Source organism: Marmota flaviventris, chromosome X (assembly GCF_047511675.1).
Source record: "Marmota flaviventris isolate mMarFla1 chromosome X, mMarFla1.hap1, whole genome shotgun sequence".
Classification (NCBI taxonomy): Eukaryota; Metazoa; Chordata; class Mammalia; order Rodentia; family Sciuridae; genus Marmota; species Marmota flaviventris.
The window spans coordinates 39,063,841-39,085,805 of NC_092518.1; the positions used below are offsets into that span (position 1 = coordinate 39,063,841).

At 34.2% G+C, this 21,965-nt stretch overlaps 1 protein-coding gene across 1 annotated transcript in view; it reads left to right on the forward strand.

Moving 5' to 3' along the window:
* Rp2 (RP2 activator of ARL3 GTPase) overlaps nucleotides 1–20,743 on the forward strand; it is a 44,754-nt gene extending 24,011 nt beyond the window's left edge. Inside the window, exons 3-6 of the mRNA XM_027927288.2 lie at nucleotides 546–660; nucleotides 15,351–15,436; nucleotides 17,666–17,774; nucleotides 20,655–20,743. Of these exons, the coding sequence (XP_027783089.2) occupies nucleotides 546–660; nucleotides 15,351–15,436; nucleotides 17,666–17,749 (285 nt within the window). The 3' untranslated portion in view covers nucleotides 17,750–17,774; nucleotides 20,655–20,743. The remainder of the gene's footprint in view (nucleotides 1–545; nucleotides 661–15,350; nucleotides 15,437–17,665; nucleotides 17,775–20,654) is intronic.
* The last annotated feature ends 1,222 nt before the right edge of the window (nucleotides 20,744–21,965 follow it).

Below are 21,965 nucleotides of genomic sequence, written 5' to 3' on the forward strand. Positions count from 1 at the left end.
CATTATTATACAAGATTTCCCCCATCATATTAAAATATCTTTGTTTTGTTGGGGGGGGCGCTACTAGGGACTGAATCCAGGGCTTTGCGTATGCTAGGCAACTGCTCTGCCACTGAGCTATATTACCAGCCCTCTTTGTTATATTTAATGAACTATGATAAATGAAATGAACTATGGTATTTCATCACGTAAATAAATGTACATAATTTACTTAATGGGTCTCTTCTCATTGGAAATTTGCTGTATCACCAAAGTAAAACTTCTATTTATTAGATTCAATTTAAAAGTTAATTATGTTTTAAATTGAGGGACAATTCATATTTATTTGACTCTTAATCAGCAGTAGGCATTACAGTTTCAATTCTTAACCAGACCACCCATCTGGAATAAGGAATCTTGTGTGTGTGAGAACTTGTTACAGCAAATACACTGAATTAGAGTCATAACTGTGTTGCATTTTATACAGAAAAATTCTACAATAGGAAAACATTGTTGTAATCTCAGAAGTTCAATTTAAAATCTAAATGAAATTTTATTTTCCACAGATGGTTGGTAAACACTTTTTCCTAGTTCAGACAAAGGAAGTGTCCATGAAACCTGAGGATGCTCAAAGGGTTTTTCGGGAAAAAGCACCTGACTTCCTTCCTCTTCTGAACAAAGGTACCTTCCAGATGATTAGTGTACTTTTGTGGTTATTTTCTTGACCTCAGATTTGATTTACTCTTAACATTTCTCTTACATTGCCTTCTTTTTCTCATTTGTTCTATGTTTTTTCCTGGTACTGTTCAGAAATGTCAAATTTTCACATCATTCAAGAAGCCCTACATAAGTGACTAGAAATTGGGCATTAGTTTTTTCCCTGTTCTATGTTCTTAGTATTTAAGAGTCACATGTTATTATGTATTTTGTTACTTTTAGTTTGTCAAAGATGTACTTTGATCATACTGAAAAATAAATAAGAAATATAATAAAGTGTTATAGTATTTAATGTGCTTAATATAATTAATTTCCCATGTAGAAAGTTAATGCTATCAATAATTTTAGATACTGGATATGTCTAAAAGGAATTGGAGTTTATATGCCCTCTGGAAGGGTTGATGTCTGCCTATCTGTATTTGGAGTTATACTGATTCTACAGGACAGAGTATTATTTATCTGCTCAGAACAGGGACATTGTCTGCTCAAAGTACATCAGGATTTTCTTGACTGGCATGAGCAAATATTAATAGTGATATGCAGTGCTTATTGGTGTACCTTAAAGAGAGAGCACATCTACATTTATATGTTCTTTATGTTTAAATAAATTATAACATAATACAAAAATCTGTGTGAAAATGTTGGAGGACTGTTAGAATAAATTTCGTAAGTAATGCTGGGTGTTATTCAGCTATTAAATATTAACTCAGGGGCTGGGGCTGTATGTAGCTCAGTGGCAGAGCGCTTGCCCAGCATGCATGAGGCACTGTGTTCTATCCTCAGCACCATATAAAAATAAAAAACAAATAAAATAAAGGCATTCTGTCCATCTACAACTATAAAAAATTAACTCAGCATTTCATATATTTGTAAATATATATATTATATATATACTTATAAATCTTAGAGTAAATTAGTGATAACCATGTTTATATACACGTGTGTATTTGTATATAAAATTATGACCTGGCCCCAATGATGCAAAAATTTTGACACGGGAACCTTCAAATGGAACCTTAAAAATGAACCTTTAAACTCTTAACAGCTTCCAGAAATGAAATGACATAATAAGTGGACATCCTCAAGTGTGAGGGTTAGGAATAAAGTGAACATATGGGTAGGTCTAAATTAATGATTTATGTATTTTTGTGATGTTAGTGAAGTCGTATCATAGAAATGCTCTAATCCAAATAATAATATCTGCATCTAAATAACAGAATGTTCCACATGGAAGTGGTAAAATGTCCTGTTGCTGCAAAAAGTAGAACTAAAGTGAATGAGCAGATGTTATAGAAATTTCAGGAAATAAACATGGACAGATCTTTAAAACCATAGTTGCCCATAGGAAGTACTTAAAAACTAATGTGGTCATGTCACAAGGTCACAAAAGCCAACTTGAAGGAGGAGTTTTCAATGATCAATTTTGGTGACAATTTGGCCATCTAAAAGAATAGCGGGTTGGAGGTGTAGGTCAGTGGTAGAGTAGTTGAGTGCTTACCTAGCAGTGTGAGGCCCTGGGTTCAATCCCAGTACCAAAAAAGTGAAGATACTAACTTAACAATAAAAGAAATCCATGCATCCATGGTGATAAAAAAGGAGAGGGAATAAAGGAACAGTCATCTATTTACAGAATATTGTGAGCTAATGGATGTAGAAGAAATGATGTATACTTTGGAAATCACCATTTTTCCACCTCAATGTAATAATTATTTCACACAAAGATTATCAGTGGATGCTAAAATTATGGGAGGGGAGTTGCTAAGAAATAGGATATTTATACATTCTGATTCAAAGGGGGAAATCTTACAGCAAAGATTTGATGATCACCTTGTTAAAGTAGTGATCAAAAGTAACATCAGTGATGAACAGTTTCACATTATGTTTTCCCTGATGTAATGCAATGAAAAATACATCACATCACCTGGGAAGTGTTCTTGCCAAAAGACTTGGGAGGTTAAAAAAAGACTTAACTTCTAGTTTATGGGAAGGAAAGGAAATAAGTTAAATGATACCATGAGGAAACAAATTAGACAAATCAAAAACAAGACATTCTGCAAGACAACTAGTTGTTTCTTTAGACAGTGTCATGGAAAACAAAAATATGGAGGAACTCTTCTAGATTAAAGATTCTAAACATAACAACTGAATGCAATGAGTGAACCTTGATTGGATCTTGGATTGGGGTGGGTGGGCTATAATGCTATAAAAGGCATTTTGGGGACACCTGAGGAAATTTGAAGATGGTATGGGATTATTATTAATTTCTGTAGGTATGTCACTTTTCCTTAAATGATGGTAATTGTGGTTATATAGCAGATGCAGGCTGTGTCATGATGTCAGTAAAACAAAACAAAGCATTTGTGTGCACATGGTATACAGCATGTAATAGAGCAAATGTGGCCAAATTTTGATTTTTGGAGGGTGTAGGGGGAAGGCAAATGAATATTTATGTTCTTCTTTAAACTCTTGTACAATGCATGAAATTATTAAAAATTACAAGTTGGGGAAAATTTTTAAGCTGCCTAATTGGAAGAGTGAGCATGCTGTCAGGGTCCTTATATTAGTCATTCTGAGACAGAGTTCTCGATCTTGGCATTGTTGACATTTTAGGCCTCCTACTTCTGTTATGGGTGGCTATCCTGTACACTATAAGATGTTCAGGAACATTTCTGGCCTCAAACCACTAGATATTAGTAGTTCCAGTTGTGGCATCCAAAGTGTTTCCAGACATTACCAAATGTCCTCTAGGGGGCAAAATTGCTCCCAGTTGAGAACCACTGTTCTAAGAGTGAACTTTTTAAAAAATTCACTTTTATCTTAGTTTGTACCTCAGAGTCTCTAAATTTTCCTCTTCATTTAAAGTAGTCACCATTATTTATTTTTATTTAATGAATTATTGTTTTTGTTTTGTTTTTTGGTGCCAGGGATTGAATCAAGGGGTGCTTAACCACTGCGACACATCCCTAGCCCTATGTATTTTTGTGGTTTTTTTGAGAATTTTTTAATATTTATTTTTTAGTTTTCGGTGGACACAACATCTTTGCTTGTATGTGGTGCTGAGGATCGAACCCGGGCAGCACGCATGCCAGGCGAGCGCACTACCGCTTGAGCCACATCCCCAGCCCTAGCCCTATGTATTTTGAGACAAGGTCTCACTAAGTTGTGGAGGCTGGTCTTGAGCTTGGCATACTCTTGCCTCAGCCTCCTGTGTTGCTGGGAATACAGACGTGTGCCACCATGCCTAGCTTTTTAAATAAAGCTTTTTGACCCAAATAAGATAATTCATTATTCTTCATTTTGAGAATTTTCCAAACCCAAAAAATCCTCAGAACTATCTAGGGTGCTTTTAAAGATATAAATGTCTAACTTCCACCTCAAAAAGAATGATTCAAAAATCTCTGAGACATACCTTTAGAATCTGAATGTTTAAGTTCCCAGATGGTTCTGAAAACTAATTAGATTTGGGTTCCTTTGTTTTAGAGTCATTCATTCAACAAACATAGTAGATGAGGTCTGAGAAGTAGCAGAGGAACTAGATGATGTAAGAACTTCTAGGCACCATAGAGATTTTGCATTCTAGTCTCAATGATGTGAAAAGCTACTGGGCATTTTTATTTGTGGGTTTTTTTTGTCTTTTTAAAATGAACTTTTATAATGAAATGATTTTAGGATTCCGGATAAATTATAAAGCTAGCACAGAGAGTTTCTGTATAACCTTTGCCTGGCTCTGTCTAATGTTAACATAGCCATGTTATATTCGTCAAAACTAAGAAATTTATATCAGTAAAATGCTGTTTAACTTCAACTATAGAATTTATTCAGATTTCACCAATTTTTCTACTTACGTCATTTTTCAGTTTCAGAATTCAGTTCAGGATCCCACACTGTTTTTATTTGCTGTGCCTCGTTAATCTCCTCCAGTCTCTGATAGTTCCTCAGTCTGTCCTTTTTTATAACCTTGACTTTTTTGAGCAGTTCTGGTCAATTATTTTGAGGAATGTCCCTCAACTTGGGTTTGATGTTTTGTCTACTTAAACCAGAGTTATGGGTTTTGGAGAGGAGGCGAAGTGCCCTTGTTTACATATAACATCATGGGGCATAGGATATCAATATGAGGTGGTATCTGCCAGGTTTCTCCTCTGAAAAGTTTTTGTTTCTCTTCCATTCTTTAGTCTTTGGAAGTGAATCACTAAGACTAGCCTAAACACAAGGAGAGAATTAAGCTCCACCTTCTGGAGGAAGCAGTATCCATATACATTATTTGTAATTCTTCTGTAAGAGATTTGTTCTTTCTCCCCCATTCATTTATTCAACAGTTTTTTTTCTATCAGTATTGACTCATGGCTATGTATTTTATTGTTTGGTTATAATCCAATATTATCAAGTTGTTCCAGTTTTAACCATAGGGAGCTTTTCTGGGTTGACTTCTCTGTCCCTTTGACATATTCCTATCCTTTTGATTTTTTAATGCTTCTTTACCTTCTTGCTCTAGAAGATATTCCAAGCTCATCCTGCATTTTCTTTGTCCTAGAAATAATGTCACCCATTTCTCTAAGGAACCCTGATGACTTGTATTTTAGAATGGTTGGAAACCAAGATCTGGGTGTTAGATGTACCCATTACTCCTGGGATACCACTGGTTCTAGGCCTTTTCAATGCACAGAAGTAGAAAATACATGTTTGATTATTAACCCATATATACATAATATCTATAATTAGTTCTTTTATCTATCTGTATATACATTCAAATATCTTTGACCCTATTCCAGCACCACAGGGTTCATCCTAGCCTCTCTTCTTGTATCTTACTCAAAGTGAATTATTTGGCTCCCATTATCTATAATTTAGTCATGCATTTGTTTGTCCCTAGCATACATAAAATGTAGTTTTAGAGTTACTAACCCATAACCTTGTGAGAAATTTATTTACCAACTAGAGTGCAATGGTCTTAAAGTAACCACTCAAAACACAGTTCAGTCTACATGGTCTTGATAGATGTATAGCATTCACCACTGCATAACATAGAAGGCAGTTACAGCCTACAAATTTCCCTCATGTGGCCCCTTTATAGTCAGTCAACCACAGCTCCCAACAACTGATTTGTTTTCTATCTTGGTAATTTTGCCTTTTTCAGAATGTTCCATAAATGGAACCATATACTCTGTAGCCTTTTGGGTTTGGCTTCTTTCATTTATTAAAGTACACTTATGATTCAACCATCTTGCTGAGGGACTCAATAACTTGTTTCTTTTTATTGCTGAATAGTATTCCTTGTATGGATATAGCACAGTTTGTTTTTCCCCTTACTTGTTGGAATGCTGTGTTTCCAGTTTTTGCAAATTATGAATAAAAGCTGCTATAAATTGTATGTATAGGTTTCAGAGTATACCTAACCTTTCAAATTGCTTGAGTAAACACATAGCAGTGGGATTGTCAAGTGGTTGGGTAAGTATTTGTTTAACTTCATAAGAAACTGCCAAACTTCTGGGTGTGATGACGCATACCTATAGTCCCAGTAACTTGAGAGGCTGATGCTTGACCTAGAATTTGAGGCCAGCCGGGGCAATATAGTGAGAATATATATACATATATATGAATGAAATTACAGAACTCTTTTCCTAAGTAGCTGTACTATTTTGCATTCTTGCCAGCTATTAATGAGAATTCCTGTTCTTATGCATCCTTAACCAGCATTTTGAATTGTCAGTTTTCTCTTTCTTTTTTTTTTTTTTTTCCTTTTTGGTGTTGGGGATTGAAACCAGGGCCTCATGTATGCTAGGCAAGTGCTCTACCACTAAAAGGCATAGCCTTTTATCAGTTTTGTAACAGGTGTGTCATGATTATCTCCTATTCTTTTAATCACCTTTTTATCTTGGAATAATTTTAGGTTCATGGGAAAATTGTCAAGATAATTCAAATAGCTCCCATCTACCTTTTAAGGAGTTTTCCTAGTTTTAATATCTTACATAACCATGGTACATTTTCTAGGTATTTATGCCATTTGTTAATAGAAATAATTCTATTTCTTCTTTTTCTTTGTACTGGGAATTTAACCCAGGGGTACTTTACCACTGAGCTACATCCCTAGTCCTTTTTTTTTTTTTTTTTTTTTTTTTGAGACAGGATCTTCTAAGTTGCTGAGGAAGCCCTTGATCTTGGGATCCTTGTGCCTCATCCTTCTGAGTTGCTGGGATTGTAGGCATATACCACTGCATCCAGGTCTTATTTTTCTATATGTATGCTTTTCATTCCTTTCTCCTGCATTATTATACTGGCTAGGATTTCACTATGATGTATATGGAGTAGTGAGAGAGGACATCTTTTCCTTCTTTCGGGGTACAAATGTTCAGTCTCACCATTAAGAATGATGCCATTTGTAGTTTTTTCACACATACCTTTGTTATGTTATGGGAGTTTCTGTCTATTCCTAGTTTGCTGTGTTTTTATCATTCATGGATAATAAATTTTGTTGAATGCTTTTTCTGCATTTATCAATGTGATCATATTTTTACTATTCATTTAATCTGGTAAATGACTTTTATTAATAACTGAATGTTGAACCAGCTTTGTATTCCTGAGGTGAACCTCCTTCATGATGACATATTATCCCTTTTAATATATTTCTAGATTCAGTTTGATAATATATGTATTTTTTTTATTTTATTTTTTGGTACTGGGAATTGAACCCAGCGTCTTGTGCATGCTAAGCACACACTATACCACTGGACAGTACCCTAGCCTGCTAATATTTTGTGGGGGTATTTGCATATTTGTTCATGAAGGATGTTGGTCTGTAGTTTTCCTTTTCTATAATGTCTTTATCTGGTTTTTGCATTAGGATAATGCTAGCCTCATAAAATGTAACCTCCTCTTTTATGATCTTGAAGTGACTGCAGAAAATTAGTATAATTTCTTCCTTAAATGTATAGTAGAATTCACCAGTGAGATTATCTGGGCCTGGAGATTTCTTCTTTAGAAGACTTTTAACTATAAATTTAATTAGTTTGTTATATATAGGACTCTGGGCTATTTTTTTCTTCTTGAATTTTATAGTTTGTGTCTTCAGGGAATTGTTGGACTTCATTTAAGTTATTGATCCATGGGCATAGAGTTGTTTATAGTATTTCCTTATTGCCTGTGTGATCAGTAGTGATGTCTTTCTTTCATTTCTGCTGTTGCTAATTTGAGACCCCTCCCCATCACTCTCACTCTCACTCTAATACTCCCATTAGTCTAGACACTTGTCTCTTCAAACCCAGTGCCTTGTGTATGCTAGGCAAGCATTCTACCACTGAGCTACATACCTATCCTCAATTTATTCATCTTATACAAAATTGAAAGTTTGTATGCTTTGATTAATATCTCCTCATTTCCCCCATTCACTGGCAACCATCATTTTTTCTACATTTCCGTGAGTTCAACTTTTAGATTCCACATCTAAGTAAGATCATACAGTATTTGTCTTACTTTTTTCTGATTTATTTCATTGAGCATAATGCCCTCCAGGTTCAAATGGCAGGATTTCCTTCTTTTTATTGCTGAATAATATTCTTTTGTATATGTATGCCACATTTTCTTTCTCTATTCATCTGTCAGCAGATACTTAGGTTGATCCCAAGTCTTTGCTATTATTAGTAATGCTGCAATGAACATGGGGGGCAAATATGTCTCCCAGATAATGATTTTATTTCTCTTGACTCTATACTTTGTATATATGGGATTACTGGATCATATGATAATTATATTTTTAATATTTTGAGTAACTGGTTTCCAATATGACTATAGAAATTTACAGTCCCATCAACTGTGCACAAGGGTTCTCTTTGCTCCATATCCCCTTTGGTACTGGGGATTAAGCCCAGGGGTGCTTTACCACTGAGCTACATCCCCAACCCTTTTCACTTTTTATTTTGAGACGGGTTCTCACTAAGTTTCTTAGGACCTCGCTAAGTTGCTGAGAGGCTGGCCTTGAACTTGCAATCCTCCTGCCTCAGCCTCCCAAATCACTGGAATTATAGGCATGTGCCACTGCACTTCTCTTTTTGATCATAACATTCTGACGTGTAAGAGTCGAAATCTCATTATGGTTTTGATTTGCATTTCCCTGATGATTAGTAATGTTCATCATATTTTCATATAAAGTTTATCATTTTATTGATAATTTCAAAAAAATAGCTTTTGTCTGATTTTTCCTTATTGATTTTCTTTTCAATTTCATTGATTTCTACTCTGATATTTATCTCCTTCTTTTCACTAGCTTTAGATTTTATTTGCTCATAGGTTTTATTTGAGCATAGGTTACTGATTTTAGATGCACTATACTGTTGATTCATTAACATTGAAATCATAGGGCTGGGGTTATGGCTTAGTGGTAGAGTGCTTGCTTAGCACGCGTGAGGCACTGGGTTCCATCATCAGCACGACATAAAGTTTGTTGTTTTTTTTTTTAAGAAATCACATCTAACAGTATTTACAACTTAGAAGCTTATCTAATGCATATTTTCTCATGAGGTTCAGAAAAGCCTTCCTCAGTGTAGGAACACTGGGAAGCACTTCAGCACCATGTTTGGGGACCATTTTAAATAGTGAAATCATGGAAAACATAAAAATATGAAAAATATGGCACTACCCAGACGGCAAAACTGAACACTTGTTTAGAGTATGAGAGCTGAACCAAGAAGGCGGAGAGCATCTGCTTGTTCAGCTTCAGATGGGAACATTCACATCAGGGAAGTCAAGTTTTTTGCATCTCTGCAAGTCCAAGAAAAAACATGAAAACACTGCAAGTATTGATTTTCTGCAAGTATTGATTTGACAAATAATTTTAACAAGTAGGCAAATTCACAATAAAGGGATTTGCCAATGAGGATCATCTGTGTATATATTTAATGTTAAAATTTTTTCTTTAAGTACTATGGTTATATCTTGAAAATTTCAATATATATATTTTCATTTTCATTAAATTCGGGGTTTGGCAAAATATGGCCCACTGTTTGCTGTAGTAAATGAAGTTTTATTGGAGCACAGCCATGCTCATTCTTTTATCTGTTATGTTTTGTGATACAGCAGCAGAGTTGATTAGTTATTGATTCATGAAAGACACTGTATAGCACACAAAGCCTAAAATATTTCCTATCTGGCCCTTTACAGAGAAAGTATGTTGACCCTTGACTTAGTTAAAAACATTTTTAGTTCCCATTCAGACTTTTCTGTTGATCCACGTATTGTTTAGAAATATGATATCCAAACATTTGGGGATTGCCCAGATTTATTTGTTATTGATTTCCATGTTTTTCTCTTATGGTCCGAGAATGCATATTTGTATGATTTCTGTTTTCTTTAATTAGTGAGTTTGTTTTATGTCATGGGATATGGTCTATCTTTGTGAATATTCCCTGTGCATATGAAAAGAATGTGTACCTGCTGTTACTGGTGGAATGTTCTATAAATGACCACTAGGTGAGCTTGATGGATAGTGCTATTTAAATCATCTGTATGCTTGCTCATTTTCTGCCACCTTGTTCCTAACACTGGTGAGACAGTAGTGTTGAGATCTCCAGCTGTATTTGTGGAGTGAAAATGTATTTTCCACAATGCAATGTTTTTTAAATTTAGGATTATCCACATGTTAATCAAAACTGGTGCACTGGTACATCAGAATATTATTATGTTGCTTATTAGAAGTTCATTATATTCTAGTTAAAGAATATTAACTAAATTGCATGCCTGTGTAATTCTACTAAAATTGTATTTCTGTATTCTACATTCTGTTCTCCTTATAGAAAACAGGAAATTTCAGTAATAAATGCCTAAACTTAAAAAAAAATCCAGTGCTTTCTTGTAGTAATTCTGAATAAAAGTATTCTCTATTCCACTTTAGTTCACACTTTCTACTCTGTGAAACTGGAATCCTACATTTTATTAACAGCTTTTTATTTCAGTGCTTTTGGAAATTTCCTTATGTACTGCCTCTACTCAAAAGTAGAGTTTAATGACCCCATGTGTCCCATCCCCTAGTTTCTTACCTTTTTCTCATTCTTTAAAAAATCTATAATCTGCCTGGTGCAGTGGCACATGTCTGTAATACCAGTGGCTCAGGAGGCTTGAAGCAGAAAGCAGAAAGATCAAAAGTTCAATGCCAGCCTCAGCAACTTAGTGAGACCCTGTCTCAAAATTAAAAATAAAAAGGGCTTGAAATGTTGCTCAGTGGTTAAGTGCCCCTGGGTTCAATCCCCAGTACAAAAATTAAAATCTATAATCTCTTTTTAATCAAATTTTGATTTGTCCTGTCATTTCATCCCTAAGCATTTCAGTGTCTATGTGAAAGAAAACAAAATGAAAAACAGATATTTTCTTAAGTAACCACAATGCATCTAACAGTTAACAGTTAGCAATAATTCTGTAAGAGCATCTAATATCCAGTCTGTATGCAAATTACCCCAATTATCTAACAGAATTCTTTAGGTAGTTTTACAGTTAATTTGATCCAGATCCAAAATAGGCCCACTCATTGTAATTGGTTGTTTTGTATTTATCTCTTAACCAAAAACAGATATTCTTCCTCCTCTTTTTGTTTCATGCCTTTGTCTTGTTGAAAACAGTTGGTCAACTGTCTTTTAGTATTCTTGGGACTAATTTGTTCTTCTATCTTTCTTATAGACTAGAAGTTAGATCAAAGCCTTATTTACATTCAGGTTTAATTATTTTATTGGCAAGAATTCTTCATAGGCAGTACTATTTTCTTTTGCTTTAAATGAGAAGGTAAATCATGTTTGATTGTTGTACTTTCAGCCATGCTAAAATTGATCAGTAGATTCAGGTGGTAATGACCTTATCAATTTAGCATCCCTATAGGATGCTGAAAACAATGTGATTTTTGCCTAAACCAGTTATTTTAATAGGATTTGCAAAATGACCAGTTTCTAATTGTATCACTACCTCTGTCTGCATTTATTAATGGACATTAACAGAATTTCTCCTTGTATGCCAGAGGTGTTTAGCTAACTTGAAATATGCTTCATATTAGAAAAGCAGAATAAATAAAGAGAAAAATAAACATCAATTTTGACAGTAATGAATTGGTACCCTGGCAGCCTCCAGTGGTATACGGTGAGTTTTGTTTCTTTTTCTAAATATAATTATGAACTCATGAATTTTTATATATCAGTGTTTTAATAAACTGCAGGAATTATTTACCATGTCTCATCTTTGGCCAGCGGGAGCCCCTTAAGACTGGTTTCTGTGTCCTTTTGATATAATTCCATTAGCCTTTGATAGCTTCATTGCTTTTTGGCTCAACAAGATGTTCCAAATCAGACTGAAAATATAGTTGCTTGCCTAGTATGTATGAGACCCTGGGTTTGATTCCCAGTACCAGAAAAAAAGGTGTTCCAGGTTGATCTTAATCCATTTCTTTTCCTAGACATGGAATTATCTATTTTTAAAAATTATTTAGTTCTTGTTAGTGGAGAATGATGTTTAGAAATACAGGTGCTACTTATTACTGGGTTGTCATTTCTTCTAGTATTTACCAGTAGATTCAGCCAGAACTAAGGTTTTTTTTTTGTTTTAAAGCAAAAGAGATCATGAGTTCACATTGACATTTCTAAATGAAAAAATTAAGATTATAGGCTTCTCTTTTATAAGGTTAACTTAGCTGTGTTTTATTAAAAAATATATAGGAAGCTCTTCTCTGTCAAGACCTTTCTAAACTTGCCAGTCATATCTTTTTTTATTTTAAAAAAATGTTTGGTTGTAGATGTATGCAATACCTTTGTTTTATTTTTATTTATTTTTATGTGGTACTGAGGATCTAACCCAGTGTCTGACACATGCCAGGCAAGTGCTCTACCACTGAGCCACACCCCAGCCCCCAGATCTTTTATTTTTAATGAAAAAAATTTAAATATAAAAAAACAGAATAGTATAACAAACCCCCATGCCTATCACCCAGCTTTAACAATTCCCAACTACGGTAGTTAGCTTTCCATTATTGTAACAAAATACCTGAGATAATCAATGTACTAAAACGGAAAGGTTTGGTTTTGGCTCACAGTTTTGGAAGTTTCAGCCCATCACCAATTGGCCCTGTTGCTTTAGGCCTATTGGAGCACAGCATCCCATGGCAGGAGCATGTGGCAGAGGAAGCCTGTTCACCTCATGGGCTGGAATGAAAGGGAGAAAGAGACCAGAGTCCCACAATCACCTTTGAAGGAAAGCCCCCAGTGACCTAAGACCTCCCACTAGGCACTTCCTCTTAGAGTTTACACTACTTCTAAATAGCACCATGGTCTGAAGACCAAGCCTCTAACACATGGGCCTTTGGGGGACATTTAATATCCAAACTATAGCACCAACTCACAGCTAATATGTTTCTTATTTAATTTTTTTTTCATTTTATAACACTTTTGTTCTGAAAATCTTGGTTCCTTATAATATGCTTTAACTTATCCTATAATATGCATGTAATAGTTTCAGAATAACAGCAAATTTTACTACTAAAATTGAGATTACTGAAATTTTAAGATTTCCTTCTATCTTTTTATCCTTAGACCATATTCCACTGAGGGTGTACAGGCAAAATATTGCCTCGTAAGGTTGGTTGGAATAATTATTTTCTCTGTGTGGTCATGTCACTAACTTAATATGCAGTTAGATTCATTTGTTTCAGCTTGTTTTTACTTTTTGGAACTGCTTTTGCTTTTTAGCCCCCATATTTAATTTTGTTTTTTGAGGTGTTGATATGATATCCAGTGTCAAAAATATATTTAGAAAGGTATATTCAGAGCAGTTTCACTTCTATTCCTGTCCTTTCCACCTGGCCCCCTCTTTTCTCCTTGTGTTAGTCAGCTTTCCATAACTGAGTACTTAAAGAAGGAAAGATTCATTTTGGTTCATGGTTTCAGTCCACTGCCATCTGCCTCCAGTATTTCTGGGCCTGTGGTGAGACAGAACATCATGCTGGGGAGTGAGTGCATGGTGGAACAAAGCTGCTCACCTCATGGTGGCCAGGAAACAGAGAGAGCTCACTTTTATAACAAGGCCCCAACCCCTTAAACCCCTTAAGCTATGAATCCATAAGTGGGTTAATCCATTCATGTAGTCAGAGCCATCATGATTCAGTCACCCTCCAAAGGCCCTACCTCTGAACACTATTGCACTGGGGACCAAGCCTTCAACAAATGAGCTTTTGGGGGGATATTTAAAATCCAAACCATAACACTTCTTAGTTTTTTTACCTCAACATTTATCTTTTTACATGACAATCAAACTTTCTAAACAGATCCATGAGTTGAAGTAGGTTCTCTAAACTAAGAACCTTTTCCTGTTAAGCCTCCCTTTAGAATTGTTCCTACTTTTACCTCATTTATCTCTTGCTCCATTTGATGCCCTCTTAATGTTATCTTCACAGAGCCTGCTGAGAGCAAAAAAAAAAATGTCCCCAGTTACCCTCTTTTCTTTACCCAGTACTTATCTTGATCTATACACTGTGATGCTGAAAAACTCATACTTTAATTTGTTCCGTGTCTAAGTGCATAGTTGACTGCTATATATCCTTCCTTTTCTGTATATGTTGTCTGTATTAAATCATAAGCCTTCAGTTATTTTGGTGCCCCATGTAGTGTGATCTTTTCTTTCTCATTCTCGTGCTTTGTCCTGTGGCACATGGCTACACTCAACTTAGTATTCCATACTGATTCACCTTGATATTTCATGCTTAGTACTTCATTATTCTATGTTGTTTTGTATTTGTTTAATGAGATTATGTCTTTTTAAAAAGAAATTTGTAATTCCCTGGAGGTCAGGACTTCCCAATCACTGTAGGAAATAAAAATTAAATCTGTTAGGGATGCAGTGAAATTTGAATAAGTATTAATTGAATTAAAGGGCATGTTTTGCTCGTGTAATTTATGGCTATGCTTGCCAGCAATTTAACACCAGTAGTGCCAATTCTACATTTCAATCCAAGCTTACCAAAGATGAAATCATGAATCTCTACCCCAAAATTTAAGGTACAGAGAGTTTTTAAATTGTTCAAATTAATGTAAGGAAAAGGAGACACACATCCTTCTATTCAAAGGATTTAAAAAAAAAAAAAAAAAGATCTTTGTTCCTAGAATGTAGCTTTGAGACACACTCAAGGAAAATACTTTCATATGGGCATTGGTGCCTTGCCTCAATTCCTATTTGGCTTAGCTCCATTGTTGATGGCCCAAAACTTGGCTGGTAAGTAGGAGAGTTGGAAGCAAGGCTGGCTGCCTGGCAAGACCTACTTATGTTGACTTGGATTGCTTTTGATCTTATTTGCTATTTTATCAAGTATTCTTTGTACTGCTAAATCAGTGTAGATCCTGTGGCTTTTATAGAAGAATAAACCCCAGAAAAGCCAGACTATTTACAACACTTTAAAAATGTGACACTAGTCCTATAATAGCACTGCAGCTATTCATCATGAAATGAGACGATGTTAATTTGTTTTATGATTAGTGTAGGAAGAAGAAACTGAGATGATAAGCCCCATCTGTCTACTTCCCTCTTCCTTTTCTCTCGCCCCCAAGGAAAATGCTGGAGATTCTTCAGGGAAGAATACAAAGATTAATTTTAGAATATATTTGTGTTCATACTAAGAAAACACTTCTTGGGTTTGCTTATAGGTCCTGTGATTGCCTTGGAGTTTAATGGAGATGGTGCTGTAGAAGGATGTCAACATATTGTAAATGAGATATTCAATGGGACCAAGGTACAAGACTTCATTACTATATTTCAATCTAAACTTTACTTTCATCTCCTTTCCTTATAATCAAGTAGTATTTTTATCTTTGGTGTTCCTTGGAATTAGAAACAACAGCACATCATAATTCTTAGAACCTATGGTAAATAATTGGGAACTAGTTTTGATTTTTTTCCTTGCCAAACTAAAATTTTTAATTGTTTTAAATGGTTAGAAATTAAGAATATGCTTATTAAAAACCTTCAATAGTACATAGTAAAAGTTTCTAAAGTAAAATGTCATCAAATATCTCTTTATGTCCCTTGCATTTTAAAAAATATTACATATTGAAAAGCATTTTATTTCTAAAATTATATTCTTTAGATGGACAATTTTGTTACACAAGATCATTCTTATTTGCTTCAGTAATTTATCACCAAAATTTGAACTTGAGGACTATCTAGAAATATCACATGTGGGCATTTTCTAAGTGTGGTATGTTGCTGAGGTTGCTCTAAGAATTTTACACTTAAGGAATTTCATCAAAATAAAAGAAAGATCAGTAGAGTTGATGAAGGTGATTGAGGAGGAGGAGGAGGAGGAGGAGGAAGAACAGACAGGAAACGGGAAAACCAGTAGAATGAATCTGACTTAACTTTCATATGTGAGTGCATAGATGAGGCACAGAGGGGCCTGACATTGGGTGTATCGTTGCAGACACTAATTTAAAAAAAAAAAAAAAAAAAAAAAAAAATATATATATATATATATATATATATATAAATGAATTGAAGAGGGATGTCTGGAGTGGAGGGAGGGGAGTAGGGAGTTGTGGGGGAGTGCTAGGGACTAAAATGGAGTGGGTTGTGTTCTATGCTTCTGTGATTATGTCAGGGTATATCCTGGTGTTGTATATAACTAAAATGAAATTTTTTAAAGTAAAAAAAGTCACTATAAACTTTTGCATTTGTATGCTTAAAAGTTTTTCAATAAAACCTTTAATGAAAAGCTTAATATAATAAAAAACCCAAACATATAAAAGAGGATTAAATGAATGAATATGTAATTGGCTTTTTTTTTTTTTTTTTTTTTGGTACCAGCGATTGAACTCAGGAGCACTCGACCACTTAGCCACTTCCCCAGCCATATTTTTGCTGAGGCTGGCTTTGAACTCACAATCCTGCTGCCTTAGCCTCCCAAGCTGTTTTTTGATAAATATCTGGGAGGAAGTTTTTTATTTTGTCCTATATCTTGAATTTGCAAAATCTAAAGCACTTTTTTCTTCTGTCTCATTTTATTATCACAATAGTACTAAGGGAGAGGGGAAATACCAGATTGAATATAAAAGGAAACCGAGAGATAAAATGGTTATATGACTGAGTCACTTTAGAGCTGAAAGATTTGGAGAGCATATCATCCAGCTTTCTCATTTTACATGTATGGAAACAGCTGAGAGAAGCGTATTAAATTCCAGCACCATACAGCTAGCTTATGATAAAGCTAGAATAGAACCCAGGACTTCTCTAATTCCTTCCTGGCCAATATTTGTAAATATTGTAGGAATGGTTCTATTGAGTACTGCTTTATTGATGTTCAGAAAATAGTTCATTTAAAATTAGTAATGAATAATGGGTGCAGTGGCACATGTCTGTAATCCCAGCTACTTGGAAGGCCAAGGCAGGATTGCTTGAGCCCTGGAGTCTGAAGCCAGCCTGGGCAATGTAGTAAGACCCTGTCTCCAAAAATTGTGGTGTATCTCAGTGGTATAGTGTTTCCTTGGTATGCAGGAGACCCTGGGTTCAATCCCCAGTACCATGAAAAATAAGGAAGACAAAATTAGTAATAACATCTTTAGCAGCTTTGAAAACATAATCTTTAATTTTTCTTCTCAGACTATTGAGATTTCTTATTACAAAATAGAAGAAACAAAGAGTACTTTTTCTTTAAATAAGCTTTCTTATTCAGTAGCTTTCATAATATTTTGCATTAAACAGTAAGATTCCAGGTATAATAAAATAAAACTGAAGTATTATGAAAATGAAGACCTTAATTATATCATAAGTGCTTTTACAAGAGCTTAATTTACATTGCAGCTATTGAAATGATATTGAATGGATTCTACAGAAAATCTACAGATTAAATATTATAAATGATATATTTTAATTCCTTTTAAATAATAAGTTTGTGCCTTTGTTCTGTTGGTGATGTGGCTTTTAAGAGTCACAATATTTATTTTTGTTTCTTCTATATTTAAAATAGATGTTTGTATCAGAAAACAAGGAAAAAGCATCTGGAGATGTAGACAGCTTCTACAACTTTGCTGATATACAGATGGGAATATGAAATGCAATGTGGAACCAAGGACTTGGTATTAAGCCTTTTCCAACTTCTGTGCATAGAGTTTGATAATAAGCTTTTCTGTATTAGCAGTAATTTTTACCAATGCTGAAATTGCTAAAGGTTATTTTTAATAACATGTTGAATATAGCATCATTTACTTGAGGTTCAGAAATAGCTCATTTAAATTAAGTAGTTTTAATCAGCTTAAAAACTATTTAACCTACTTCAGTGAGTTTATGATTTTGTTGCTCTGCAAATAATACTCTCATTAAAAACTGTAAGTGGCTATCAATTTGTGATTTTAATCCTAATTAAATGTTCTTTCAAATCTCTAATAATTTAAACTTTCCAACTTTCCTCAGTGCTCCATGATATTTGTTAGGGATACATTTCATGGCTTATTTTATCTTTTTTGTTAATTTAGAGATATTTGTTACTAGTTGATAAATTAGAATGAACATATGCACATTTTTTCATGTATACATATCCAGTTAAATATTTGCCTCCTAGTTGTATTATATGACTAGTGACATTTTGTACATGGAACTGATATAATACTGTAATATAATTTGTAAACTGAGTTTTTTAAAGAAATAGGCATTTGAAAGCTGGGTATGATGGTGTGTGCATGTAGTCCCAGCTACGTCGGAAGTGGAAGCAGGAGGATCACTTGAGCTCAGGAGTTCAAGTCCAGCCTGGGCATCATAGTGAGATCTCCATCTCAAAAGGAAAAAGAAGAAATAGGCATGTGATAACCAGCTTTGCAAATAACTACTAACTAATGTTGGTATAGCTATTTAAAAACTACTTTATAAGTAGTATGACTATTTGAATAAATTCCACTTTGTTTAGTTTTTTAATACAACTGCTAGGTGACTCATACTTCTTAGTAAGAAATAGTATATGCAACACTAAGACTATAGAGGCCCAATCACCAGCAGTTTTTACAAAGGTAATTGCTGTTTGATCAGCTCTTGTTGGGCTATCAAGATAATTAGAACATAACCTTGTGGCTTTTAGGTAAGAAATACTTAGATATGATGATAAGCTATGCAGGTTATTGAAAAGCTTCATACATTTGATTTTCATTAGATTTGCCATTCATGCCAAGTAATGGTCAATATGGTAAAATCATTTTGGTTGTGTCAAAGCATTATTTCTCAAATCCATCTGACCATAGTAATTTTCCAGGATGCAAGGGAGATATACTTGTTCAGAAATTCACATTTTTACTCACATTCTTGGACCTAATCCTCAGATGCACAGGTTCAGTCTTTAGGAGAAACTTAAGGAGTATGATTTGATCTAAAGTAATTAATTCAGAAGGTGTTGATGGGTTGATCTTGTGAGAAGATACTGAACCTGCCATCCACAACTCATATAGCAGCTAATAGGAAAATGGCTTTTGTGGCACTGTTTTTAAAAAGAATCTGAAATTTAATTCTATTTTGATAAAACTAAGACCAAAAATGGCCACTTGTAAGAATTACTTTTATGACTGTTAACTGAAAATGTATTGTCATGTTTCAAATGTTTTTGGATATATTCAGGTTAACTTATAACTACTATATGGAATTTGTTAACATGCAGAAATAATACATTAAAAAAATTTTCACTTTAAATTAGTATGTAACATTGAGAATCTACACTGTGCCTGGCCTCGTGCTATTAGCACTGCATCATTTAATTTCTTTCTATAGAATCATTTAATTTCTATTCTACAAAATCAATATAATTTCATAAGGCATAAACAAAAATGTTTAATATAATTTGGATCATAATTTACCAATGATCTTTGCAAATAGTGGTCAAGAGGACATTAACTTTTCTCTTAAGCTAAATTAACTATATTCCTTCCTTTCATAATTATATTATTAAGCACTATTCATATTTAAAATAATCATGATACTTTTTTCAAACCTAAAATACAATTTTATGCAAAGCTATGAACTGAGTTCTTTTATCTATCATATTTTAGCAAAAACTCAGGAATATAACTAACACATAAGGGAGATGTTGACTTAAGATTTTCCACTAAACTTAGTATCTGTTAATCAAAGTTAATTTTCTATTCTTCAGTTGGATAAGAGCTTTCAGCCAAGTTTAATTTGTCTTTAAAGACAGTCATTTGGATTCTGACTGTTTGAAAAGATTTTTACAAATAAGTAGTGCTATGATAGTTGTTTTTATAATTCTAAACTTTGATAGTAATCAATGTACTAAATTTGTTTCTGAATACCTTCTGAATTCATAAAAAATAGCAATGAAGACTTAGTAATTTTATTAAGTTGTACATGTTTACACATATTTGTTTATTTCTCTTGTGTTAAAATACTGCTGTTTTGTTTTGCTTCTGCATATTTATGTGTAGCTGTTATATGTAATTTATCTAGTGTTTATAAAATGTGATTTGTAATAAATGTTAAAATGAAAATGGCTTAACATTAATTTTTAAAGAGCACTTTTATAGCATACATTTACTCATGTACATGCCAAAATTTGACGCAAGTTTTTAATACTGAAAACAAAATAAAATGGTCTAGTTCTATGTCTTAGAAGAAATGAGCTGTATGCTGTGTGTGTACATTTGTACACAAGACACTCTGGAGAAATACAAAGGAAGTAGAAAACCTATTTTAATCTAAGGAATTTCCATATAATGCTTCCTTTGCTGATCACATTTTATTATGACTGAATAATTACTAAGATGAGGCATCTTTTTCTTCCATATTAAAAAATTATGATATAATTTCAGGTTTATACAAATTGACATTTTAAAATTACTATCAAATTCATCAACCTTTTATACCAAACTCCTCCCTCTCCTAGTCTGTAAATCAGAAGTACTGAAATGGCAGATTGGTTAGTTTTTAAAATAATATTCTTTATTTTTATTTCTACCAAAAAGGTTCTACACGTACTTTGAGGACATTTGGAACATTGGGGATAAAAGAGAAATCACAAGAAAACAATAAAATTGCTTCCCATCGTATAAAATTCTTGATGTCTAAGATGTATTTTTCTCATTTATAAAGGATATATTTAACTATTCTCTATAGAGAGAGTAGGTATGCAATTAGGGTATGATTATGCCTTCAAAACACATTCTAGAAAATACTTTATCCTTTAAAAGTATAATAAAAAGGCCAAAATTCATGTGAATTACAGTAATGTACTATAGTTTGGATCTGGACTATCTCCCAAAGACCTATATGCTAAAGGCATAGTTGCCCGCATATATGCTATTGGGAGATGGTTGAACCTTAAGGAGGTAGGCCTAGTGGAAGGAAGTTAGGTCATTGGGTATAATAGACCCTTGGAGGGGATATTGGGACCCTGGCCTCTTCTTTCCCTGTCTTTTTTGCTTCTTGGCTCCATGAGATGAGCATCTTTGCCCCACTATGATGTACTACCTTGCCACAGACTAAATTAACCACGGAATGAAATCTCTGAAATTATGAGCTAAAATAAACCTTTCTTACTTAAAAGTTGATTAATAAGCTGGGTGTGGTGGCATATACTTGAAATCCCAGCAACTTGGGAGGCCAAAATAGGAAGATCACAAATCGAGGCCAGCCTCCACAACTGAGTTAGACCCCATCTCAAAATTTTAAAAAGATGGGGTTCAGGTGCGGTGGCACACATCTGAAATCCCAATAGCTCAGTAGCCTGAGGCAGGAGGATCACAAATTCAAAACCAGCCTCAGCAACTTAGTGAGGCCCTAAGCAACTTATTGAAACCCTGTCTCAAAGTAAAAACTGGCTGGAAATGTGGCTCAGTGGTAAATCATCTCAGGATTCAATACCCAGTACCTAAATAAATAAATAAGGCCTGGGGATGGAGCCCAGGAAGCTATCTCCAGTAAACACACACACACACACACACACACACACACACATGCTGATTTATCTCAAGTATTTGTTACAGCAATGAACTAACATAATGAAAACTTTTTTTGAAAATGGAGTCACTGAGTGTTGGCTTGCTTTTCTCTTTTGGTATATAGAATGTTTGAGGGGAGGTGTAAATAAGCCTTTATAATACTTCATCTCTTTCCTTATATGACATTTGGGCTCTTGGTGGCAAGCTTCAGTAAGATGTTCAGAAATTGCAATTTTTTCCATTTCTAGTGACTTAGTGCTTTCCTGGTGAGGGCTAGTTCTCACCTACAAATAAATTATGAGCATAGGCAGTAAAGAGCCCCCAGCATTCTCACCT